The following is a 27,310-nucleotide window of genomic DNA, read 5'->3' as shown; positions in this document are numbered from 1 at the left end:
AAAAAGACTCTCTATTGAAAACCACAAATCACCTCTAAGAGAAGTTTTAATCCTATTAAATAGAGAGATATACCACGTTCATGGATTGGAAGTCTCAATGCTATTGAAATGTAAATTCTCTCCAAACTGACCTAAAGGATTTAATGTGATACCAAGCAGAATCCCAGGTCTTTGTTTTGAGGTGAAGGAGAAAATGTGGATTGTAAAATTCATATGGAAACATAAGGGGCTAAAAATAGCCAAGGCAATCTTGAAAAACAAGTTGGAGGACTTATGCTATTATATATTCTGACCTATTAGAAAAAAAAATACTAATTAAAATGATGTGGTGTTTGCACAAAGACAGAAAAAAACTGACCAATGAAGTAGAATAGTTTCTAAACTATTCTACTTCGGGGCGCCTGGGTGACTCAGTCATTAAGCGTCTGCCTTTGGCTCAGGTCATGATCCTAGGGTCCTGAGATTGAGCCCCGCATTGGGCTCCCTGCTCACTCCCCCTGCTTGTGTTCCCTCTCTCACTGTCTTTCTCTGTCTGTCAAATAAATAAATAAAATCTTTAAAAAAAAAAAAAAAGAACTTCAGTTCATCAAATGATATTAAGAAAGTAAAAAGGTAACCCACAAAGTAGAAGATATTTACAATACAAAGAAATCCTACAGTCTTTAAGCAAAAGACACAACCCAAAGCAAAATGGGGAAGGAATTTGAACAGGTACTTCACAACAAATGGCAATAAACATAGAAGAGATGCACAACTTCATTAATCAAAGAAATAGAAATTAATTTACATAGATATAAATTAAAATACAAATTAAGAAAATACAATGAAATGCAGCAGCACTGTGGCTTACCTGCAAAATAGTTGAACTGGTAAGATGAAACATACCAAGAGTTGGCAAGGATATAAAATAATTGGAAGTCTATCAGGCTGGTAGAAGGGTAACTTGGTACAGCCACTTTGGAAACTGAAAGTATCAACTAAGGCTGAACCTTTGTTTACCCTAAAATCCAGGAATTACACACCTACCTATTTATCCAACAAAATTGTGGCTGTGTGTTCACCAAAAGGCATGTGCCAGAATGTGAATAACAGCATTATTCATAATAGCCCCCAAACTGGAAACTATTCAAATGCCTGATAAGAGTAGAATAAGTCAATTGTGGAACGTTCACCCAACTGAGTCTCTATGACATAGAGAATGAGTGATCTGCAACTCTTCAGAGCAACATGGATGAATCTCACAAACATAATATTGAACCAAAAAAGGCTGGGTCTGAAGACCACATCCTGAATGGTTCCATCTATATAAAACTCAAACACAAGCAAAACTAATCATTACCACTAGATTACCCGGTGGATGTGTTTCCTGATCCTCTAATATTGGACTACACGGGTGGGTTCAGATTGTGAAAACTCTTCAAGCTGTATATTTATAGAAACATAAGTGTTTCTATATTTCAATAAAAACTAAACAAAAAAACACACAACTGCACAGAGAGCGTGTACCTGGTCCACTATACCTTCCCCAGGAGGGCTGTAACCATTCACGTATTCTCCAAGTACCTGTGTACCCTAGAGATAGACTCTTGGCTTCCTACCACTCTATGGAAGGACAGTCTCAGCTGCTGGTGGGTTGATACTCCAGGAAAGGTGAGAGGCAGGTTGTCTGCAGAGGAAACAAAGCAAAGCTCACATTCTCGGGTTCCCACGATCCTTTGCAAAAGGCAGAAGTACTACCATCTTATTTTCTACACACAGCTCTGCTTATCCAGTTGAGGACAATGACAAGGCAGCACCAATAGAGAATTTTCTTTTAGGTGCCTCTTTGAGAGTAGAGACTGTGAGATCAGGATGGAGGAATATAAAAAGACAGTCAGGAGCAGGGCTGGAAACCTTTCTGTGCTTAACAGAAACAAAAAAATTCTTTGGACCTATTTGCCTGGGGCCCCAAAGCCAGTCTATACAGATCCTGGAGTCATGCATCACAATAGTATCGACAAGGCCCAGGTTTAGGCAATTTGGGGAGGAAAGGCACGTTAGTCCCTCCCTACGAATAGAGGCTAGGTTGTAACCCACGGGACAGTCAAGGATGAACAAGGCACTTTTCATAAATTGTTAACAGTTTTAATGAGTTACAAATCACCTAACAATGTGGTTCCTTTATAACTGAAATGCTTCTGTTTTGCTAAAAGCAAACTGGCTGTAAATGATTGGAAGAATAAAGCATTTAATCCTATAGACTAATAAGGTATGACCTTTCGTGTTGGCAAGCATTTTATCTTTGGAGATGAATATCATCATTTACCTTATGTGGTCCAGATTTTCTGAAAAGGTTAAGACAGTGCCTTCAGAGCACAGGAACTCTTCTGTTAAAGACTTCAACGAACACAGAATTGTTAGACTGTCTTTAAAAAAAGGGGGGATAATAACTGTTGAGGAAAATACTGAGATGGAGAGAGAACATTTGGGAATGCAGTAAGATGGAACCCCTTTGGGGATGTGCTGACTATAGGGCAAACCACAGCAATTAGCCCTGGGCCAATCCCTGTGTGATTTTTGCTCCTGCTCAGGTAATCACCAGAAAGGTCAAATGTTAGTCTCACTGTCTTGTGTGGGCTGAAAACTGTCACAAGCAATTTCTCCTAAGAGTTCTGGAATCCCACAGGGGATGGTCATGGGCAGGAAAGGCAGAACTGGCTGCTGACTCCCAGCTTGCCGTCTTTTGCTCAGAATTCTGTTAGACTGGCCCTCCTGCCTTCTTCTTACCTATAACCTCATCTTTCTCCCCCTCCTTCTGTTCTGAAATTGTGCATGCCTCATCGTTCCATGAGTGTTACTGATGACTCTTAGATCCTCAGAGAAGATCTAAGTTGTGACTCCAAACACAAAACACAAATATTTTGCTTCAGTTGAGTCCAAGTGCCCTCTTTCCCAGCACCCATGCTTTGCAGAGAGTTTAAAGGAAAAAGGGGGGGAAAAACCCATTCTAGTTCTTCCTGGAGCTCAGTGCATATGAGATAGTTGGAGCCAGGAAGCCCATACCATCTTCAGCATCCATATTAAGTCTTGCTATGATTATCAAAGTGGCCCGTTCCCTATCTATTTTCATTTTGAAGACTAGGGGGAAGGATAACATAAAAACAAGCCAAATTATCACTAAACTCGGCAGCATGTTCTCATGACTTAGCAACTTGTATAAAGTATATTTGAGTCTGCCAGTGAAAAATGTGAGGTGGGTTCCCAAGAAGACACAGATATAGAACCAGGCAGAACAGCTGTAAGATTAAAATGGAATCCACTGAGATAATGATTTTTCATAGGCTAAGATACATCATGTCCCAACCTGCCTTTTCCCTCAGTCCCCTGTGTGATAGATGTTCGGATAATGCCATTTGACTCAAAATTGAAATACTGTGCAAAGTACATTTAGATTGATTAAAAGAGGAAAAAAAAAAATGTTGTTCAGCCCCACCATGAAATGCCTACCAAAAACCAAGAGCCCCCAACTAGGGATGGGGGGGTGGGGCGGGGACCTGATCTTCAAACAGATGCCTAGATCTGTGGTCTTTGTCTTTTTGTGGATCCACCAAGTTCTAGATTGCGTGGGGGATGCAGTAAGATCATTTAGATTAATTCCACTTAAAATATGCTAGTTTGGATAAAATCAAGCCATTAGTTATGATGGCAACCCAATTAAGCCAGTTTAACACCCCTTATCTCAGCTGTTATCGTAATTGAGGAAGAAAAATAAATTGAAGACCCAGCCATCATTCCTCGTTACTTCAAGTACCAGTAAAATATCAATCACGTTGAAAATACTAGCTTCAATTTTGTCACTGACAAAATGGCCCAATAAAAATCGCCTGAGATCTTGTAATAGAGAGATTACACCCAGAGTTTGCTGAGAGTCTGTGGAGAGAGAAGGGGCCCAGCGCTCTGCTCTATCTGGACATGAGCCAGCTTCCCAACCTCCTTGGACCACCATAAGTGCGAGACTTATGCTCTCTCCACCTCAGTTTCCCTCCCTGCCGGGTTGTTGTAAGGACTAGAAATCATGAATGCGAAGTTCCTGGCATCTCGTGAAACACCTAACAAAGAGTTAAGTCAACTGACTCAAATTGAGCTGTGGACAGATTTTCTAAACTTAGCATTTCAAAACCACTTCACTGGTCTGAGGCCAAGTAGAAAACATCGACGACAGCCCTGGGGGAGGTCTGAGCGTTTTTCTAGGGAAGGGATGGGCCACAGGGCCCTCTACTCGGAGTAGGGCCGTAAGAAAATTGGCAGAACATGCCGCCTTCCTCGTGGGCATCATGCCTCCGTCTGAATGGGGGAGATTTAAGGCAATACTCTACCGACAGGAGGACATTTCCATGTTGACCAGCCAAATCAACTGTCTTAAGCATAATGCTTTCACACATTCATTGGGAAAAGAAACCGATTTGGGCACTGAAATGCTGGCCATCTTTGTCAGCTCAGTTCATCGTGCCCAAGTGTCTCTTAGCTAGTTCTCCTCTATAGTCCCCATTTCCCAGTTTGGGGATGAGCAAGGCCAGCTGCACAGCTGCAGCTAGAAGCCATCCCCCTGAGGCTCATACATCACAGATCCCAATCCCGCTGTGCTGTGCGCTCAGGCTCCTGAGTCCAGCCCTCCAGCCCCTGCTCCCGTGTCCCCACAACACTGGCCCCCAGCTGCTCTTCCTGTGCCCCCGCGCCTCATGCAAGTCCTCCCCTTCCGTGCCTGCAGCGTCGTCCTCCACTTTTATCAAAGCCACTCTCCTGCTTTAAAGTCTTTGAACGGCTTCCCACAAAATGGCCATACGATTTCCTCCTCCCAGAACAACTTCTCCCTCTCCAAAAGTATCCCCATCTCCTGCACATCTCCTCCCAAAGCCTTCTGATCTACCACCAGGCAGTAAGTTATTCCATGCCACAAGCTCTCATGTCTTCCCACCCTTGACAGGGCTGTCCTGCATCTGTTTACGTATCTGTTCCTGCCCGGGGGTCGCTGATTTCCACACAGGTGCAGCCAGGCACAGGGCAGAGTCCACGTACATGATTACTGATTGAATGAAATGAGATCAGCCTGTTTAACCGTGGCCTCCAAATCAACACTTCGCCTCTTTTTTGTTCCTTTTCCCTTAAGTTAGTAAAGTGGAAACACACCAAAACAAAAGCCAAAACGTTGAATTTTTTTAAAAACGGCTCAGACTTCAGATTAAGGTCTCCTGTGAAAGAACGTTCAAGTTTGAGTTGTGCAAATAATTGCCTCAGTTCTACCTTAAGTATTACCCATGGAAACCTGGCAGGATATTTTGCAAGTCTATTTTCTGGCCAGGTTCTGGGTTGGTTTACTATTAATTTTTTTTTTTTTTAATGTACAACAACGTTGGCAAGCTCTCCATTAACAAAGCAATTTTCTAAATGCTTATGAATTTAAAAGCAACGAGATTCCTGGCTCATGGGGCACAGGCCAAAACAGATTGGTAAATACTGATGCTGAAAAGCCAAAACAAATAGAACATGGGCTGAACACAACAATACAAAGGATCATCTTTTCTAGAAGAACCCTGGTTTAAGCTCACTTTTAAACACAGGTGCAAGTAAGTGTAGAAGCCTGTTCGTATGAAGTAAAAGATGTGGCATTTATTTGCTCACAGCTGCTTAGTGGAGGGCTTTTGGGATGGAGTAGAGTGCTGCACTCACACCTCTTTCCCCTACAAACAAGCCTCAGAAACTAGCCAGGGTGCCCGCATTCTCTCAGGAGCCCACATCTAAACTCTTACTAAATCAACACATCCTCCTGATTTTCCTCCCAAAATGGAGTCCTCAAGCTTCCTTGAGACATCAGCTGAGGTCTCTCTCTCCTTATCACTGGTGTGGGCTCCCTGCCCTGAGCCCCAGTTCCACAGACCACATCCTAGACATGCTTTTTCCCTCCCCTAGGTGGGACAAGGGAGGACTGGAGTATAGACAGGGTCACAGAGTAGAAGCAAGATAGAGATGGAAACCTATGGAAATATATATGCCATATGTTTGGAAAGAGCAATTCATCATTAGCTTTTTCAAGTCCACCTAAATGAATTCAAAATCTACTGAGTGCCTGTTATATACCAGGCTGGAGAACAGTCCTGATGCTCAGAGCCCATGGGGCTCAGGAATGAGCTTCCTGCTTCCCGCCCACACCACCCCTTTTCCTGCATTTTATTCTTCATGTAGGCCAACTCACTTTCCTATTCCCCATATAAAACCACTTGCACTCATGATTCCCAAGGTAGGACCCATGCTGCATGCCTCTAGACCCAGCTCAGGGAGACCAGTGTGGGACCAGTGATTAGAAAAATCTCCTGCTTCCCTATATTTTGCAGAGCTAGCTCTGAAAGTTCTTGCTCAGATCCTAATGCTCTGTGCATACGAAGCCAGCCCATCCAACAGTGGTGAGAACAGGGACCCTACTCCTCTGAGGCGACTCTCTTGAAAACATGCATTTGGAGCTTTGCAACATGTGAAGACATGGTCCCTTCCATGCAGATGTTTACAGCAGCATTATTCCTATCAGACAAAGAGTGGAAACCACCCATTTGTCCATCAAAACATGGTCTGGCCCTGGAATACAGTATCATTCAGCCATAAAAAGGAAGGAAGTGATTCACACAACAGCATGGATGAACCTCAAAAACATGATGCCAAGTGAAAGAAGCCAGACACGAAAGGCCACGTACTCTATGATTTCATTTATAGAAATGTCCAGAAAACACAAATCTGTAGAGAAAAGAAGTATATCAGTGGTGGCCTAGAGGTAGAAGTAGGTATGGAAAGGTAGTACAAAGGGGCCTGGGGTTTCTTTCTTTGGGGTGATGGAAGAAAGGTTCTAAAATTAGGTGGTGGTGATAAGCACACCCCTGTAAATTTACCAAATATAAATTCATCATAAAAACAAATAAAAGAGTGAGAGAAAAGAAAGGAGAATCGGTGAAATATTTTTAAACCCCTGTATAACTTTTGAATTTATATTTCTGTTTCTGATTATTATAATGGTCATGGTTATTGTAAAGAAAATTTACCAAAAAAAAAATTATTATTTTAATGTTAATTACCTGGAGAGAGAATCATCATTTAGGCTTTGGTATATTTCTTCCTAATCTTTTTCTACTTCTAATTATATATTTTTAATTAGGATTACACTATGTTTTCAGTTGTGTCTCTTACTAACAAGATATAAAGTATATATATATGTTTAAAACATCTGAGTGATGGATCCTATCAGAGAAATCTCAGTATTTTCTGGCTAAAGTGGAAATCCTGTTTGGTCAGGATTCTGAATAAGATCAAATAAAAGAAAGAAAAAAAAAAAGATCAAATAAAAGAAAATACCTATGAACAAAGGTGTCCCAGGCCAGCTGCCTGAACAGCAAGCACTCAGCCCTACTTCCAGGGTCTGCAGTGCCTTCAGTATGGAGGTGGGTGTGTTTCTCTGGAAGCAAGATCATGACCTTCATCAAATTCCCCAAGGGGAACCCACCTCCCATTCCATTTAAAACCTACTGCCAGGCATGGTTCCTCTCTCCAGGGCCCTTTCTTCTCCTAACCTATGAAGACAGAAGCCCATGCAACCACAGGCAAATCCCTCCACTCATTTGGAGGATGGACATCCTCTGATCCGTAAGCAGCTCCCCTGAGAACGTGGCCCATGGGCTCCTCTGAGGGAGCTGCAAGGAGGAGAAATCAAAATTCTAGCTCCATATCCTAGGAGTTTTGCTCAAATTGAGGCTTTGTCCCTATTGAAATAGAAAATCCATGAGGGAGGGCCCATTTTCAATCATGCTTTGGTTCTGTGTGTCATGAAACCCAGAAGTTCCAATATTTCCTGGGCCGCTGGAACCATTAGAGCCAAATGGGCTTGTGAAGAGTCATATTTTGAATTGCATCTGAATTCTGAATGGTGGTTTTTTCTCCATCCTGTGATGTAAACTGGGAGAGACTATTTTCCTGAGGAGTTTGAGAGTCCGGTCTTCACCTTATCCATGAAAAAAACAAGCTCATTTTCCTTGATTTCAGAAGAAGACATCACCAGCCTGGCCTGGGAATAGCACACGGAGAAACGAAGACAGTAGTATAATTAAGTTCACAAAAGGCCGATTCTTACGGCCATATTTCAAATACTCGTAATGCCTTTTCATCCATTCTACCAAATGACGGCACTTCATAATATACTCAGAGCGAAAAAATATAATGGATTCCTCAGAGATATTCAATTATTCAATAAAAAAAAGGAAAAATAATTTTTCAGTAAAGAAATTCAACCAAATGACTAAAGCTGACAGTGAAAAACCAACTTCAAAGTAATTATGCATTTCTTTTGAGTTCTTGCTCCAACAAAAGTTGATGACGGGCCACCATTAGAAATAGCCATCCTTCTGCTGATGAATGATGGTGGTGTTTCGACGTTAGCAGATATTTATTGGAATGTTTACTCTGAAACTGTCATTGGGTGTTGATATATTTCAAGTTCCACCAGCCCTGCTAAAAAATGTCTATTCTCACTTCTTCATGACTCATTGCTCAACTACCTTCAAGCTGGTTTATTCCCCATCAGTGGACCCCTCTCCTAAAGAAGTCACCACCAGTCCCCTTCTCCTTGCAAAATCACATGGCTTCTCTTTACCCCTTATCCTGTGGGGCATCACGACGCATTTCATGGCTGTTCATTGCCTCCTCTTCCAATTTGCATCCCCTCTGTCTTCTGCAAACCACCAGCTGCTCTTTCAACTCTGGGGTTTCCTAGGCCCCCACCCCCCTGCCCTTCTGCCCTATCACGTTGGGTAACCTGATTGGCTAGGACCCTTTCAAAGCATCTATGCGGACAGGTCCTCAGTCACTACCCAGTGCCGGCGAGTCTCCTAAGCTCTGCGTGCTTCTAGACGGGTGCACTGAATCTGAGGGGCTGTTAGCACAGTCGGAGCTGAACTCATGTCTTTCCACTCCCCACTCCTTTCTGTTTTGGGGGGGTTCCCCCGCCCCCCCGGCAGCCTCATCCAAGTGCCTGATAACCAAGATAAGACATTTCTTTCTTATTCAAACTGCTCACATCATGCCTCAATCTGTTGCTGGTCTCCCTGCCTCCAGTGTCCAACATCTCCTGCCAATACCACGTGTGTCTCTAAAAATCAGATCAGATTGGCCCACTGCCTCTCTGAAAAACCTCCGGTGACTTCATGTGGTCTGGAGACTCAGTACCAGCAGCTGGTTGTGAAAGTCAGGCCCCAAGCTCTCCCAGACATCTCAGGGCTTGTCTGCTTGCTCCTCCCATCCACTCTAACAGCCCATGATGGCGCCAGGTGACACTGCCTACACCACGTAGACCAGGAGAGAAGGCTTGAGCCATAGCCAGTCTGAGTGTCGGCAGATGCCTCATGATCCTCCCAGCACAGTAGGCACAGGAGACTTGTAGGAGCTGCGATGGTCCATTTCCCACTGGCCTCCCTGGGTCCCCCCGGGAGGCTGTCACCGGACAGCTTCTCACGTCCTTCTGGGCCGATGAGGGATGAGGCTTCCTGCCTGGCCCTGCGAGGGGCCCAAAAGTGCTGGGAAGCAGCTTCCAAGTGGCCCCTCAGCAACAGGGCTGCAGATACCTGGCCCCGTGTGCTTAGTGTCACCTGCACAAGGACCAGCCTGCTCGCCCTTCTACTGTCTAGGTCAGGACGGATTAACCAGACTGAATCTGAAAAGGACTCGCCATGTCTTCACCTGCAGAATCTGTCAGCCCTCGCCTTGTCTTGCACTGGACACATGCACCCGGCGCTCAAATACTCACTACCCTGCGAACCCCCATGTGATTGAGAACTCAACTTGAAACTTGATGCGCATTTCAAGAAATAGTGTGTGAGGTGAAATAAAATTGGGCTTGGAAGTGCACATGAGAATAGGAAAAATAAAATGGAGCCAGACCTTAGGTTAGGCATAAACTTAGAGTACCGCATTTGACAGGTGCACCAAATCCTTTTTGGAATCGGGCAACTCTGTACGCTTGCGATCTGTGGCCTGTGAATTTGGATCTGACTTTTCTCACAGAAATTAGGAACTGTTAATGAGTGCTTGGTCCCAAGAGAAAACCTCTGATGTCTAGATGATTAAAAATAAATTTAGGGAAAGGTAAATAAACTCACTCTGAGTCTTCAAAACCTGGATTAGCTCGCTCGCTCTCTGCAGTCATCTACCCAGTTAGACAGAGCTTTTTCACACATACAAAACCCAGTCTTCTCTCATGGGGCCTCCATCCTCCCCGTACCATCAACACCCGTGAATACCTGGCTATTTAGATAAAAGGTTTCATTCGCTAAGCGAGAAAAGGTCCTATTTATTATATCCATTCTTTGCTTTCAGCGTGTTAGGATGGCTTGTGTGCTAGAAGCTGCGCATTCTAAGTTAGGTAAAGGCTAAAGAATTGAAATCAAAAGTTCTATATATGAGAAAGGGCCACTAGGCTTGATACAAATACGTAAGCTATTCGGTCAGTCCTGTTCGAACCCTATTAGCGATAATAAAGGTGTCAAGGGCCCTGGAGGAAAGCACTGTGGCAGATTGCTCTGGCCTGGGCCCAGCTGCCTGCTAACCTCTCCCTCCTTCCCCATAGGCAACCCTCCCGCTACTGGGACCGGAACTTTGCTGATCACTCTGGAGGACGTGAACGACAACGCCCCCTTCATTTACCCCACAGTCGCTGAAGTCTGTGATGATGCCAAAAACCTCAGCGTCGTGATTTTGGGAGCATCAGATAAGGATCTTCACCCAAATACAGACCCTTTCAAATTTGAGATCCACAAACAAGCTGTTCCCGATAAAGTCTGGAAGGTCTCCAAGATCAATAGTAAGTCGGGTTACACGTTCTGTGGCTGTTCCTCTGGCTTTGAAACCTCATTTCCCTGGCTTGTCTTCCTTTTCACACTGTTCCTCCCTCCTCCTCTCTCCTTTCCTCCATGCTCTGCATCCTATGCTCTCCATCCTACACTGGCAGAACAATCTTTGTAGAGTCTTAGCCTCTAACCCTCCATCTTGTGCTTTACGTGGGAGGCTTCCTCAAAATTAGCTTTATCTTTGCAACAACCGTGGCTTTGATGTTCAACCGTGATATCGTCGCACATCTGTCCTGTCCCTGACCTATGAGACTTGCAAGCCATGTCCCTTTCTACCAGTCTTTTCATGTGGGAAGGTGGAATTCAAAACTCGGCCTGACATTTTCCATACGTGCTCAATTCAGCAGCATCCCTGTATCCACAAGCACGTGCTTCCCCCCTTGTGGCAAATGTGAACTCACTATGAAGTTCACCTTGTTTTGCAATAAAGTAAAAAACCAGAACCCACGCACTGGACGCACACTCTCTCCAGCAGTGAACTTCCCCTGCAACTGACCCAGCCAGGGTACCCTCCTCATCCACCAGCAGTAGAATTTTCGAGAGGGATTGGGAATTACTAATTTCATTAAGTCTTGAAAATGGGTTGTACAATTGTGCATAAAATTTTCTATTAAAAAATCTCATATGTATTGAATGGCCTTATCTCATATCTCATTTTACTAGAGCCTTCCTCTTGTTATTGATTCCATTTGCCTGTTTGTCTATTTTATTGCTTTTTAAAGAATGAGTTCTGTTATGCTGATTACTTTTAATTAAAACAGCCCTCCTCTTGTCTGAGGGGTTAGCATGCTTCCTTTGCTAGTTTTTGTGGCTACAGCAGATTGGAATAACCACCACCGGCTCTTTCCAGAAGGTCCCAGCTGGAACTTTCTTACTCAAGTTTCTCGTCCACACAAGTGAGATGGGAAGATTGTTCCTTGCATTAACCCGTCACGCAACTACGGTGACTACACACGTTGGTTATTTCTGCTGCTTCTCCTTCTGGTCAGGATGACACTTCATCTGTTTCTGTTTTCATGTTATTGCTCTGTTTTCCTCATGGTTTTATTTAAGAGACAGCTGAATTTTCAGTTCTTTTCCTGGTCCCAGTTTTGGTATTTTTTTTAATACCTAGCACTGTTCATGCCCAGAAAGGGGAGAGTCAAAAAAAAAAAGGGGGGGTGGCACCTGGGTGGCTCAGTCAGTTGGGCTCGGGTCATGATCTCAGGGGTGTGAGGCTGAACCCCGCGTCAGCCTCCACATTCAGTGCGGAGTCTGCTTGAGATGCTCCTTCTCCCTCTGCCCCTTCCCCCACTCATGGGCTCCCTCTCTCTCTCTCTCTCTCAAAAAAAAAAAAAAAAAATCACTAGTCATGTGAGTTACTGAAAAGAGAATAGCCCGAGGCTAAACACAGGGTCCAGGTGGGGTGGCCACTTTTGCATGCTGCCCAAGGCCAGGCTCACAGCACACGCTCCCAGCAAACGGGCCGAAATCTAAGTGCCCCTGCTGGGGTGGTGTGTCACATTCCCACCCAGATCCAGAGCTGTGGCTGAGGACCAATAAAGCTGTAGGCTATGGAACCTGTCCCCATGGCCACATCCAGGGGTCGTGTCCACGTTTAGAGTGAGTGGATGGTTTTGGAGTGGTTGGGTTTTTTTTTTTCCTTTTGGTCTAAGAATTTATTTTGAGTATTTGAATTTGGATTCTTAAATAAAAATGCTCTCAGCTGATCATTTCATTTTTTTCTCTTTTTTACTTTTTTCCACCTTCATTGACGTGTAGTTAACAGACAAAAATTGTATATAGTTAAGATGCACACTGTGACGATGGGAAAATGGGTTTTTAAGTCAGTTTTTCCGGATGTCGAATGTGATCTTGGCAAAGATAGTTTTATCGGTGTAATAAATCTGCAGGGAGGAGTTCTTAGTAGGCAGTCACCTTCACAAAAGTGGGTCCCCTTGAAATAGATTATCACAGCACTGAACCACAGGACTCCTTGGCCATGGAATGTTCTATCTGGCACCTCGGATGCCACAGCCCCCAGCCACACGTGGTTGCTGGACATTTGAGGTGTGGTTAGCACAACTGAGGAGATGAATTTGAATTTTTAAGGAATTTAAGTTTAAACACGCCCATGGTTATAAACCAATACGCAATGCCTGATTGGTGTGGTTTTCATCGCCAAAACCTCACCCTTTTATTTGGGAAAGTCTAACCCTCTCTCACGAAGGTCCTCCTTGGCTCCCCCAGATACGCACGCCCTGGTAAGCCTTCTTCAAAACCTGAACAAAGCCAACTACCACCTGCCCATCATGGTGACAGATTCAGGGAAACCACCCATGACGAACGTCACTGACCTCAGGGTACACGTGTGTTCCTGCAAGAACTCCAAAGTGGACTGCAACGCGGCGGGGGCCCTGCACTTCAGCGTGACCTCAGTCCTGCTCATGTCCCTCTTCAGCTTGGCTTGTAAGTAACCCAGCTCTGGCGCATGCACGAGTGCGAACACCTAACTTCCCCCAAGCCCCTGTTTTCCATAGAGTTTCCAAAAAATTCATTCCCGAGGAAGCGCTCATTCTTGGTTTATGTCTGTATAATAGTGTTTCGTGTAAAAGTGTTCCAACTACTGTTGGAAGGCGTCTTCACATCCCCCCGCCAGCCAGTCTGGGGAATTGTGCAAAGACATTCAGGGCAACCCACAGACCAGGTAACGAGAAAATGCCCTGCTGATGACACCAAATTTAGGCTAATAAGAACGTGCCACATTAGGGAACTGGTCTACCAGGGCCTTATTTCTCTCTGCATTGTGCAGAAGAATCTTTGGCATGGTTAAAGTAGGTAGTCTGCCTCTTTAAGAACAGTCGTGAGAATTCACGGAGGGAGGCTGGGCTGTAGGAAAAGAGATAAATGCATAATTCATACTTTTTTTTCCCCGCTGACTGGTAGTAATGGCTGTAATATAATGAAGCGTAATTTTAAACAAATGAATTGTTATGCTGAGTAATATAAAGTGAGCATAAAATAAATAGATATGTGTATCAGATATTTCCTATGCATGGAGTACTAGCCCAACGTTAACCTTAGCAATTACGCACATGTAGGTGATGCCATTCACATCTTCTTGGGCTTTGGTATTTATATTTTGAGAAGGTTATCAGTGTAAGTGTGAATTGGGAACTTGAGAAATTGCTGACTGGGGAAAAAAAGGAACAGAAGTTATGACTTCCTGGTGACAGTGGTAAGTGGGATCAACAGGAAGTCACACATTCCAACCTCAGACATTTACTGTGTATAAAGCTCTGTGCTGGGCCAGCATCCTGGGGCAGAGCTAAGGAGAACATCTTACAATGAGAAGTGTCTCTTTGGATGGATGAATGGGATGGAAGGACAAATGGGTGGATGGAAGGATGGATGGATGGATAGAAGGACGGATGGATGGACAGATAGAAGGACGGATGGATGGACAGATAGAAGGATGGATGGGTGGATGGATGAATAGAATGGATAGATGGATGGATGGATGGTTGGATGGATGGACAGATAATGATGGATGGATAAATGGAAAGAAGAAAGGATGGATGAAAGAAAATATACTCTTCCCTTTCTTTTCTTCTCTTTTTCTTTCTTCTTTTTTTCTTTCTTTTTCCTCTCTTTTCAAAAAATAAACTATTACAGATAAAGGTGAAATCCCCTATATTTTTCTCCCCAGTTTCATTTCCTATTCTTTCTCCCCAGAGAAAATACTTTAATGACTTAGAGTGTTCCAGATGTTATTTTTTTTATTTTTTAAACATTTTTATTTATTTATTTGAGAGAGATTGTGTGTACACACATGCGTAAGGAGGAAGGGCAGATGGAGAAGACTCTGCGCTGAGCAGGGAGCCTGACTCGGGGTTTTATCTTAGGCTACTGAGATCATGACCTGAGCCCAAAGCAGATGCTTAACCAACTGAGCCATCCAGGTGCCCCCAGATGTTATTTTATATGTTTACTACACACACACACACACACACACGCACGCGCGCACACACCACTTATAGTTCTATTTTGTGCAGCTTATAAAACTTTATGTAATTCATGTTATCCTGAGCATGATGTTCTGTAACTTGCTTTTCTTCCTCCCCACACTGCATTTCCAAGGTACTTCTATGTTCTTCTAATTTGGGGGTTGGCAAACTTTTACCAGAAAGGGCTGGGCAGCAAATATTTTGGGCTCTGTGGACCACATCAGCTTTGTCACATATTCCTTTTTATTGCTCTTTTGTTGTTGTTTCTCTCTTTTGTTTTTCCCCACTCTTTAAACATGGGAAACCATTCTGAGCTCAAGAGCCGCACAAACACACTCTAGCCCAACAGCTGTAGGTTACCCCTGCCCCAGTCCTTTCATTTTAACTGATACAGAGAATCTGTCATATGAACACTGTGCAGTGTATTCCCCAGTCAACAGACACATCAGGATTATTTACAACGTCCTTCTCTGATCAATTCTATTGCAGTAAACATCTGGAATCTGTTTTCCACCAGCTTCTCAAGTCAGTGCTGGACAGACAGCAAGCCCAGCACTAGGTGTGGTTTCTAGGAGTCACTGGAACTCACACAGAACAGAGCCTGGGTAAACTAGAGGGCTGACTTCTTGTGTGACTGTAAAGAAAAAAGTGTGTCGTGCATGTGTCCGTGTGTGTGTGTGTGTGCACAGAGAAAGAGATGGTAATTGAGTGGCCACTCACACATCAGCCTCCATAAACCCAGTTATCACAACATCAAAGCCTGACTCTCAATGACACTTTGCTACTCTGGACTGCCAGTGAGTTTTTAAAATGGAGACTTCCTGAACATGGTGGACGAGGAAGTATTTAGTTTGCCGAAGAAATGTAAGAAGAAAAAGGAGCGGAAGTCATCACCAGAAGAAGATGTAGCATAAATACAATACACTGAAGAATTTCTTATCACACGTGAGTCCAAGGTGGCTCAGATGGACACATCTCAGTGGCCCCTGTTGCTCAAGGACTTTAATAAGCTAAATGTGAGGACAACACACGATACACCTCTTCCTTGTGGTTCAAATCCTCTGAAGTGGGAGACTGGGGACTATATTAGGACAGCTTTCATTCATCTTGACAAGCACCTCCAGCCCCTCTGCCCATGAGGTGGTAGCCTGGATCCAGTGGATACTTTGGGTGTAGAAGACAGGATGCAGTGGTGTTCTGGATCCCAATGGGAGTGGCTTGTTGAATCGTGTGCATAGAACAAGCCACTCACTTGTTGAAATCCCAACAGAGTTTATGCAAAGAGTATGTGGGAATTGTCCAGCTACACAGTGCTCTTGAAGGGAGTACTCAACTTTGTGGTGTCCTAGGAACCCTGATGGGTGCCTTATTCTAGGGACCCCCACTTATTGCTGCAGGAAAGAGGCAACTCTGAGTGCGGACCATATACAAGAGCAAGATAGTCGAGTATGATCCTGAAAGAAGACTAGGAATCTGGAGTTGTGAGGCCGGAACCTATATTCAGATGCTGTGTGTGCACCTTACTTCATTATTGGGAGTGGGTGGTCAGATGCAGGAACTTCGGAGGGTTCATTCTGGGGTAATGAGTGGAAAGGACCATCTGGTGGCAATGCCCGATGTGCTCGATGCCCAGCGATTGCATGACAGCCACAGGGATGAGGCACATCTGCGGCAAGCTGTTCACCCTTGGAAAAGCTGCTGCCTTCTCATCAGTGGCTGGTGATGAAAGACACTGCAGTGACCATAATCTGCTATGGGGCAAAGATCATGCTTCTAGGGGTTCTTCGGTTTGAGGATGGCATCAAAGTCACTCAGGAGTTGGTGGTCATCACCACCAACGGGGAAGCAGTCTGCATGGCTGTTGTATTAATGACCACAGCAGTGATCTCTATCTGGGACCAGGGTATATGGTAGCCAAGATCAAGAGAGGAATCATGGAGAGACACACTTACCCTCGGAAGTGGGGTTTAGGTCCAAGGGAAGTCAGAAGACGCTGATGATCAAGCAGGGCCTTCTAGGTCAGCATGGCAAGGCCACAGACAGCACGCCTGCCACCAGGATGCAGGAATATGTGGACCACAGTGACCACAAAGAGAGGGGCGCCTCGTGGCTCAGTCGGCTGAATATCTGACTCTCAAATTTGGCTCAGATCATTATCTCTGGGGTTGTGAGACTGAGCCCCACGTTGGGCTCTGCACTCGGCAGGGAGTCTACTTCTCTCTCTCTCTCCCCCACCTCTCTCTCTCCCCTGGCTCACACATGCACTCTCTCTCTCTCTCTCTCAAATAAATAAAAGAGAGAGAGAGAGGTGGTGGCCAAAGTGGTAAAAGCCCTGAAGCGGCAGTGAGAGAGTGAAGAAGGAAAAGAGGAAGAAGAAGGATAAGAAGGCCAAAGCTGCTCTAGAGAGTTGGGCGACCCCGGGGATGGAGATGGTGATACCACCAAAAAGAAGAAGAAGAAGAAGAAGAAAATAAAAGTGGGAGTGGCTTCTGGGTCATGGACACCACTTTAAGCACTGTGCCCAGTTGGGAGGAGAAATTAAAGCCTTCCTGAGAAAACAGAATTCCTTTTGTTCTTGAGAGAACCAGGAAGGGTGGAGAGATCCGGCACATCGTAGCTGCTACCTGAGAACTACCTGATGTTCCCTGCTGTGGTCCTCCCATCCCGTCCTGTTTGAAGGATAAGGGTGAAGGAGGCAGGTTCGATGGGATGCCCTTCTCTGCTTGGGAGAGTTAGGAAACCTCTCCTTCAGACCCAGAACAGCCCAGGAACCATCTGCGGCCATTTCCCGGTGGCTATTTTAACAGCATAATTCTCTCCTGCATGGCACCGACCCATTTAAAAAGTTTCTAAGCATCACTCAGTGAAATGGTGGGGGGCAACTAAAAGAATAGAACTGAACCACATTGTTCACTGGGGGGATAAATCTTTTCTCCCTGTCCTATGAGGACAGTAGTCTGTTCTGATGTCAGAGCTACCTGTCACCCCATATTTCCCTTGTGGATTATTTCCAGCCCTTCCCTGGCTTGGTGGACTCTGTGTCCGAATTTGGAGCCTGTGCGTGGACTCTGTGTCCGAATTTAGAGCCTCAGCTCCACGGACCTGAATCCCTCTGCCTACATGTGTTTGTGAAAGAAGCTAAAAAATCTGCTCTGTAGTCTCCTCTTTTAACCCTCCTTTCCTTTCAAAGGATGCAATCACTCCTCCCCAGTGCTGGGAGAAGGTTCTAATTTTTACCTATTTTAATAGGATGGAGACTTCCTACCTCTGCTTGTTGAAATACAGATTTCTGGGCCCATCCGACCTGTGGAACCCACATCCCAGGTGACACTGGCCTCCAGCACACGGACCCAGTGTCTGTGCATATTTATACAATATCTTTTATAATAATATGCATGTCTGCCACTAGCAATCCATATATTAAATATTAGTAAGACTTAACCTAATTGTGTGGATTAAGGGGAATATAAATAATGGAGCAGCATTTTCCTCTCCTCAACCAGGGTTTTTCCTGTGCCCCCTATTGGAGACCCGTGGCCTACAGAGGTCAGTAGTGAGCAGATTCCCAAAGATTGCCCACTTCTCTCTCTCACCTGATCACCAGGATCACAACTAATCCAGGGCAGAATCGCCTGGTAACTCCTAAAGAACTTACGTTCATTTTATACTCAAAATAGTATCATCGAGAAAAGACAGATGTGTGCATACCATGGTTGAGATGTCAAATGTGCTTCTTGTTCTCACAAAAGGAGCCATCCCTTGCTAGGAACACAGAGCTGTCCCCCTGTAGGTAAGTAAGGCCACCTGTAGGTAACGTCAAAATCATGTGTGCGAACCCCTTCTTTGAACCCTTGCTCGTAAAACTACAGCAATCACACCATACAACATGGCGGCGGGGGGGGGGGGGCCGTTTTCTCCTCCCTTCAAATAACACTGAGATCCAGGTAGACTAGCATGAACCAAATACCCTAATGTCCCATGGCTTTTTTTATTTTCTTCGTTGGCCAGGAGATTTTATCCCACTTTATAGGTGAGAAAACTGATGCTCAGAGAGGTCCCAAGCTGGGCCAGCGGTGAGGCCAGCATTCACCCTTAGACTGCCTCCTCGTGGGAGAAAGTAGTAAAAACATTTCAGCTGGTTATGACAGCCTAGAACTGAGGGGTCTGCATCTCCTCTGACAGCTAGAACTAAAGGGAATAAAACTAATGACATTGGACGTAATAAAAAATGTAAATGGAATTAATTTTACTGCCAGTTTTGCTGTTGAAGGTATGTGTTGCTGACACTGAAGAGCTGTGCCGTGCTGGCCCTAAGACCCTCTCAGTGAAGGGCTGGTATCTCTCTCTTTTTTTTTTTTTTTTTTTTATTTGCGTGAGAGAGAATGAGAGACAGAGAGCACGGGAGGGAAGAGGGCAGAGGGAGAAGCAGACCCCCTGCTGAGCAGGGAGCCCAATGTGGGACTCGATCCCAGGACTCCAGGATCATGACCTGAGCCGAAGGCAGTCGCTTAACCAACTGAGCCACCCAGGCGCCCCTGGGCTGGTATCTCTCTTAGGCTGTGTCGGGGCGGGGGGTTTGTAGGGCTCTGTGTGGTGTGACTCAGGCAGCTCCAGGAAAGAATATCATCCTGAAACCTTTTTGAACATTGTTTTAGGCTTAATTAATCAGCAATATCAAGAACATAAAAAGACGTGTCAGGTGAACCATATTAACAAGTACCAAAATTAAATGTCTCTACATTGGCGAGGAGGGAGAATTGAATTGTAACCTCAATCACAATGAAAAAGTTTAAAGATGTGACCAAGATGAGCAAAACAGCCGCTGAAAATACCTTTAATTCTAATGCTTTTGGTGAAGGTATTATTTGGACATAGAATTCACCCATTTCTAAGGGTACCGTTGGATGCGTTTTGGTAAATGTACACAATTGTGTAGCCACACCAAATACCAAGGTACAGTTTCCTTGTGTGCCTTCGCTATTGATCCCCTCCCCTGAATCCAGACCCTCATTGGTCTGCCTTGTCTGATCACTTGCTTGCCTTTCTAGAATTTTCTATACATGGAATCATACAGTCCATGTCATTGAATGTATCAATATTTTGTTCCTTTTTATTGTGAAATGTGTTCTGGGCAGAGACAGGGCCTGGGAAGCACCCAACCCGGGTGGAGCAGGCTGCCCTCTGCCTGCAGATGGCCCTGAGTCGTGCTTTACACAGGAGCTATGGCCCCTTGAAGGAGTGCAACTGCATGGATAATGACAGTTGATCTCCTAGGGCTTCTAAGTGCCACGCACGCGCAAAGCTAAGAGCTTTACGTAAATTATATAGACTATCTCATGTAATCAAGTCAATAGCCCTCAGAGGTAGGATCTCTTATGTTACAGTCTGAATTGACTTAAACAGGGACTGGAGACTTTTTTAATTTAGTGGGTTTTATTCAGTCAATATTTTTCCTCAGTGACCAAAATTATTATTTTAAGTTATTAACACCACACTGGAAAATGTTTTTTAGCAGCTTTATTGAGGTATAATTTACATAACATAAAATTTACCTGCTCTCATTAATCTATCTACTATACTGATTCTGGCAGATGTATAGCATTCTATAACACCAGAATCTAGTTTTAAGACATTTCCATTACTGTATAAAGTTACCTTGTGCCCCTTTACAATCAGACCTTGCCCCTATCCCAGCCCTGGGCAATTTCTGATCTTTCTGTCTATAGTTATTCCTTGCCTGGACATTTGATTTGAATGGCATCATAAAATATGTAGTCCTTTTCATTGGATGTCTATCACTTTGCATAATGCTTTCGAGGTTCATTCATGTTGAGGCATGTATCAGTAGATTTTTGTTTTTGCTTTTTTATATATACAGGTTTTTTTAAAGATTTTATTTATTTATTTGACAGAGAGAGACACAGTGAGAGAGAGAACACAAGCAGGGGGAGTGGGTGAAGGAGAAGCAGGCTTCCTGCCAAGCAGGGAGCCCGATGAGGGGCTCGATCCCAGGATCATGACCTGAGCCAAAGGCAGATGCTTAACGACTGAGCCACCCAGGCACCCCTATCAGTAGTTTTTTTTTATTATTGAGTAGTATTTCACTGTATGGATATACCACATTTTAAAAAATGTACTCACCGGTTGATGGATATTTGAGTTGTTTTCCAGTTTGGGGATTGTATGAATAATGCTGCCATGAACATCCATGTGCATGGCCTTGTGGGGCACTGCCCATGCTTTTGAGAGGAAATGTTTTGACATCAGCTATTATGAATTTAGGAAAGGTCCCAGTTCCATGGCAGTGATGTAGAACCTAAGGTATGCTTGGGGAACCAGGGAGAGGAGCCTGACAGGTTCTGCCAAGCATCTGCTCTCTGTTTATATCTGCTTCAGCTTTCTATTAGAAAACCATGTCCTGATCAGGAACACTGGGCTGGGGGTCAGAGAAGAGATGAGGGGAGATGTGTGGGTCTTGATGTAACGTGGTTACCTCCTAGGGAGGATGTGGGTTCTCAAGGTTGGGGGAGGCAGTGCGGTCATGAAACCAAAGCCCGAATTATGAGTAGCCCTTCAGAGGCTGTCATGACTCAAAGAGAACTGTGGCCAAGTAGCCTTGAGGGTATGGATCAATGCTGGGAGAGGAGAGGTCTGAGATGAAGATTCACTTTTTGGCACTTCCCCGAATCACTTTTTGGGTGACATATTTAGAAATGCTGGTATAATTTACAGATGGGCAGAGGTTACATTCCTATCAGTGCACATTTGCAGAAGTTCCTTAAGGATTTAGACATGTCTCCAAAGGCAAGAGAAACAAAAGCAAAAATGAACTATTGGGACTTCATCAAGATAAAAAGCTTTTGCACAGCAAGGAAACAGCCAGCAAAACTAAAAGGCAACCTATAGAATGGGAGAAGATATATGCAAATGTCTTATCAGATAAAGGGCTAGTATCCAAAATTATAAAGAACTTATCAAACTCAACAGCCAAAAAGCAAAAAATCCAGTCAAGAAATGGGCAGAAGACATGAACAGACATTTCTCCAAAGAAGACATCCAGATGGCCAACGGACACATGAAAAGAGGCTCAACATCACTCATCACTGGGAATACAAATCAAAACCACAATGAGATACCCCTCACACCAGTCAGAATGGCTAAAATTAACAACTCAGGAAACAACAGATGTTGGCGAGGATGTGGAGAAAGGAGAGCCCTCTTACAGTGTTGGTGGGAATGCAAACTGGTGCAGCCACTCTGGAAAACAGTATGGAGGTTCCTCAAAAAGTTACAAATATGACCCAGCAATTGCACAATTAAGTATTTACCCAAATGGTACAAACATAGTGATCCAAAGGGACACCTGCACCCCAATGTTTATAGCAGTAATGTCCACAATAGTCAAATTATGGAAAGAGCCCAAATGTCCATTGACAGATAAATGGATAAAGAAGATGTGGTATATATAGACAATGGAATACTACTCATCCATCAAAAAGAATGAAATCCTGCCATTTGCAACGACATGGATGGAAGTAGAAGGTAAGGAACTAAAGGATGGCACTAAGCAAAATAAGTCAGTCAGATAAAGAGAAGTATTACATGATTTCATTCATATGTGGAATTTAAGGAACAAAACAGATGGAGGATATTTTTAAATAAAATTCATGATGCCACTGAATATATTCAAGTCTTTCTTCAGATATGGGTGAATGTGGCAGGACACCAGCAATGCAGCCCAAGTAACCAGAGTTTACGATAATGGTGGCCAGGACAGTGAAAAAGTCAGCTGGAAAAAAGAAATTAAATGCGTCCTGGAGACTCCTAACTGCAAAGGAATCACCTTTAGCCTTAACCGGTATCATGTTGCTTACACTTGAGTCACATTAAAAAGACTTTTTATCTGATTTAGAGAAGCTGCTTTAAATTTTCCAAGCAGATAAGTGAGAGGATTAACCTCTAAAAGCCAAAGGGGTACAGAGTAGGTGGGTGAGTTTGTCACACTGATCAGCAGGTTTTGAAAGAAAAGGCCCAAGCTTTACAAAGTTAATCCATTATATTCTAGCCATCGGTTCATTCCAGAATGAACTACACTTACATAGTAGGTTGACCTTTACACATGTTTATTTCTTTGATTATAACACAAGTTTTTGTGGTACCATTTCCCTGTATAAAGCCAAGATATAATCATCTTTAAGCAAAAGCATCAGAGAACTGAGCTATTCCTGCTCGTGCTATTATCCGGCAGAGGGGAGACCCCGGGCTGGTGTACATCTTAGAGAATAAACACAGTTTGGGTGACCTCAATAATCTTGGACAAGACAGTCCAGGCCATCCAGGTGGAGGAAGGGGTCATGAGACAAATACAGGCGGCTTCCGGAAGCTGGAAGAGGCACGGAAGTAGCTTCCCCACTGGAGCCCCCAAAAGGAACACAGCTCTGTCAGCACCTCGATTCTAGCCCCCATAGGGCTCATTTTTGGGCTTCCAGCCTCCAGAATGCTAAGAGAATACATTTTGTTATTTCAAGCCACTCAGCTCGAGGCCACTTGTTACAGCAGCCGGAGGAAACTCATACGCCCTGTCTGAAGAACGACCAGTAGCTCTCTTGCTCTTCCCTGTGACCAAAAAATAGTATCTGGGATGACAATCAGTCTCTCAGCTACCAAGTCAACCTGTCCCTAAAATGGACGAGTTCTGGGCTACTGTGCAAGGGACAGAGTTCAGGGTCACAGAGGCAGTCGACCCTGTGGGTCTGAGATGAGGTGTTTGGCATGAGCGTTTTCAGACCAATCCAGCTGTTTAAGACATAAACCGGCAGAACTATTCACGCTCTCTTCAAATGTTATGCCAAAGGAAAAAAAAAAATGTCCCCCAGGTAGTGCCGTGTTTATAAATGTGTTTATTACACCACGTCAGCCATTTGTCTAGTGCTTAGCTAAAACGCTTTGAATCAAGTTGTGCTATTCCTTGACTTAACTCTGAATCTTTCCCATTCAGGTCTGTGAGAACTCCTGATATTTGAAGCTTGACTACCAAGTTTCCATAGCAACAGGAAAAAGGAAAAAAAAAAAAAAATCCAAATCTGAAGATTGCAGTTTACAGCTCTCAAACTTCACACCTAGGCCTCAATTGTTTCAGATCTTTGTTTTCTTTGCGACGTCACTGGGTCTGTACTTCACCACTTCTCCTTTAATTAATGGAATCTTCTGAATTTCCCTGAATGTTTAAAGATCACAGCATATAACTTGACCTTCTGGGAGCAGAGACAGTGACTACATTTTCTGATGCGTTGCCATGTCGCTAGTCAGCACTCCACACATGCAGCTTTGTCTGTGGGTTCGTATTTGTATATGTGTGAGTATCTGTATGTGTATATACACAGTATTTATAGAGAGAAACGCTACAGAAGGAGCTTAGTTTTGATATGTCATTCTTCCTTGAGAGGTTACACAAGGAAAGGACAGAAGCTACGCAGCTGTCCCCTCCAGGGCCTCGGCATCGAGCGAGGCACTGGACAGACCACAGAGCTGACGCGTCTCCAGCGCCCCGGGCGGTCTCCGTGCCGCCTCCGCCTGCCGGGCAGGTCTGCAGAGAGGGAGAGCAGAGACACAAGTCCTTTCTCTTTAGTAAAGGACTGCAACCGATTTTCACTGCCACCCCATGCCATGATCCCGAGCAAAAGTGGTGAGGAGCAGAGCAGCAAATTTTACCATCAAATGCCAAGAAAAGGGCTGAAATATTCTTTCGGGGGCATCCCTCCGCATTGGTAGGTGTCCTGAATCCAGTCCCAGCGGTTCTTACGAGGACGCAGATCATGGCAGAGAATCTGTCTCTGCTCGGTATCTGGACCTTTGCAGACGTCATCGTGGAGGCCCTCCCTGCGCGGGAGGAGGCCGACAGGCACCACGTGTATACACATACATACCCACAAGGACAGACATCCCTTCATGCACACACACGTTTGTTTCATATATACAGGCATAAAATAGAGTAAATACAGGTAGTTTTAAAAGTACCCTTTTATGTGACTCGACTACCGTTGTTTGCAAACCTGAAAATAAAAGATGTTCATTATGTATGAAAAGTAATTGATTTTTATTCTGTGAGCATGTCAAAGAGGAAAGTTCGTGCTTGTACTAAGATTATCTCCTTGTTGATAAACTGTAAAGAACCATCCAAGCTCACACCAAATTTTTCTATCAGATAAAACTAGTGACAGCCTGTGGCTTTTTATTAGAGCTGGCCACGAACTAGGGTAAGGTAAGTGTCTTAGCATATTTCAGTGCAGTTGCTTACTAAAGGTTTTAATCACACGCACATGCGCGCACCCACGCTTTCTTATGCAATCTCTGTTTGCACCTGTGATTTCAGTTCGCCTTCTGTAGGGAGTAGGAGTCATATGTTGTCTTTATTGTAGTGAAATTATGCAGATAGAGTTCCATATATTGTATTCGTTTCAATAGTAAGTCTTTTTGGAGCATATAGAATGCACATTTTTTTTTCCATTAAAATAAATGGGTATTGGTGGTTAAAACGGCTGGACAGTAGCTCTTCTCTGATTTCTATGTTGTGTCTCACGTTGCCGATGCGAGGTCTTGCCTTAGTGCAAGTTCACAGTTTGGACTCGTCATCTGGGGTCCCCCGTACATCTCCTGTTAGTTGAGGGAGTCTGTAAAGCCAGAGGCCCCCACTCACAGCTGGGACCGTGCACCCGTTTTGTCCATCATAGTGAACAATTTGAGCATTTTGCAATCAGCTGCAAAGACAATGGCTATACTCACAGAGGAGCAAGATCATCCTCAGGTTGATGACCGCATGGCACACGGTCACAACCATCTGTCTGCAGTCCCAGAACATGGGTCTATCTCTCTTGAACAAGTCCAGCCGCTCAGTCAGGAGATGTTGCATCCTGACCACGACAGACTGGTTCTCCACCCATGCACGGAGCAGGCCCAGAGGCGTGGGGGTGGGGGGTGCGAGGTCCAAGCCTGCACACTCATATTCTACAAGATTTCCTCTTCTGGCTTTATAGACTCAGACAAACTCAGTAGCCTGGCCCCTAGGCTAGCTAACAGTCGGAAAGCTCAGCCTCCTTCGTGAACCTGGGCCATCCCTAGGGAGAAACCCAGGGGTCAAGTAGGCAATTCACTCAGGTCAACAAGTGCAAGACTCCATGTCCCTCAAGCCAGAAGGCCCTCCTGCACTTTGCAAATCAAGCCACCAGCCTAACTTAGCTTAGAACACAGAAAAACAGGAATAAAGTGCAGACTTCATTAAGTAACATATGCCTTAATTTTCCCCTACTTAAGTATGCGCCCTGTCTCCAGAGTTCTCATCAAGACAGAGATACTGCTATTGAGTAGTTCTTTCTAATCCTTTCAAAAAAAAAAAAAAAGTGACCAATTCTTTGAAGCCAAAGTGGTGGCATTTCCTGAATGGCAGAATGTTTTCTAACTTGCTCAAACACATTTACATTGTTTATTGAAAGCAAAAGTAGAATCAAAGCATTATTTCATTATTACTGATGCGTTTTATTTTAGTCCAAGTTCCTGAAAATAAAAAAGTAATAAGAGCCAGAAGTTGCTTTTCTGGATTGCTGAGCACAAAACTGAGGATTTTATTTCCACTGAGTGAACAGTCACACCATCTTCCCTATTTTATTAATACATCAACCGCCTGAGCTGATTAAAAATTACTTTTTCTTTCCATTTTGCATATGAGAAATTATTTCTGATAACTTGTTCTAGCAAAAACATGCAAACATTTTCTAATTTAGAAAGAAGTTACCTTCAATACTGCCAGTTCCTCCAAATGAACATCATTTCAGGTAGATGTACCTGCCGTGACTCTCCGCCAACTCCTGCAAATGTGAACAGGATAGCAAAATAAATCTGGTTAAATTTTGTGGTAGGTATCAGAGAAGACTTTGATTCTCAAGGACCATTTTTAGAAATTTTGATAACATCCCAGATTTCCAAAATGTGATTCTAAACAGTCTAATAAATGGCATAACCATTTACCATCAAATTCTTGAATTAGGTCACATTGCATGTCATCCAAAATAAATACATTGGGTCTCGGTCTTAATAGGTGGCAAGTACAACATGATTAACAAGGCTGTGTTCGATGCTGGGTTTGGTGCATCTGGACCCATACATAAGCTCTCTGGGTTGGTTCTGAAGAAAAGAGTCTACAGTTCTCCTGGGGTGTATGAACAAGGTAAAAAAAAATATGCATTAATAATGCTAATAATAATAATAATGGTTTACATGTATTGATTGCTTACTATGCATCACACTGTACAAAATCCTGTATACCTGTTAACTCATTGACCCCTTACAACAACCCTATGAGGCAAGGACTCTTATCTTCTCCAACTTACAGATAAAGAAAGCTGACAGTCAGGAAAA

General features: G+C 44.0%; 1 protein-coding gene and 1 pseudogene across 6 annotated transcripts in view; both read left to right on the top strand.

The window, feature by feature from the left end:
• CDH13 (cadherin 13) overlaps positions 1-25,434 on the top strand; it is a 1,404,901-nt gene extending 1,379,467 nt beyond the window's left edge. For all 6 annotated transcript variants that reach the window (XM_035024712.1, XM_035024708.1, XM_035024709.1 and 3 more), the window contains 3 exons: positions 10,634-10,867; positions 13,143-13,361; positions 23,898-25,434. In XM_035024712.1, coding sequence (XP_034880603.1) covers positions 10,634-10,867; positions 13,143-13,361; positions 23,898-23,905 — 461 coding nt within the window. In that variant the 3' untranslated portion in view covers positions 23,906-25,434. The remainder of the gene's footprint in view (positions 1-10,633; positions 10,868-13,142; positions 13,362-23,897) is intronic.
• Positions 15,584-19,252, top strand: LOC118023523 (annotated as a pseudogene).
• Positions 25,435-27,310: the final 1,876 nt, after the last annotated feature.

The sequence above is a fragment of the Mirounga leonina genome, unplaced genomic scaffold (assembly GCF_011800145.1).
Source record: "Mirounga leonina isolate KUSES-001 unplaced genomic scaffold, KU_Mleo_1.0 Mir_180, whole genome shotgun sequence".
Classification (NCBI taxonomy): domain Eukaryota; kingdom Metazoa; phylum Chordata; class Mammalia; order Carnivora; family Phocidae; genus Mirounga; species Mirounga leonina.
Note: the sequence above shows the minus strand (reverse complement) of the source record. Positions and strands in the feature narration are given on the sequence as shown.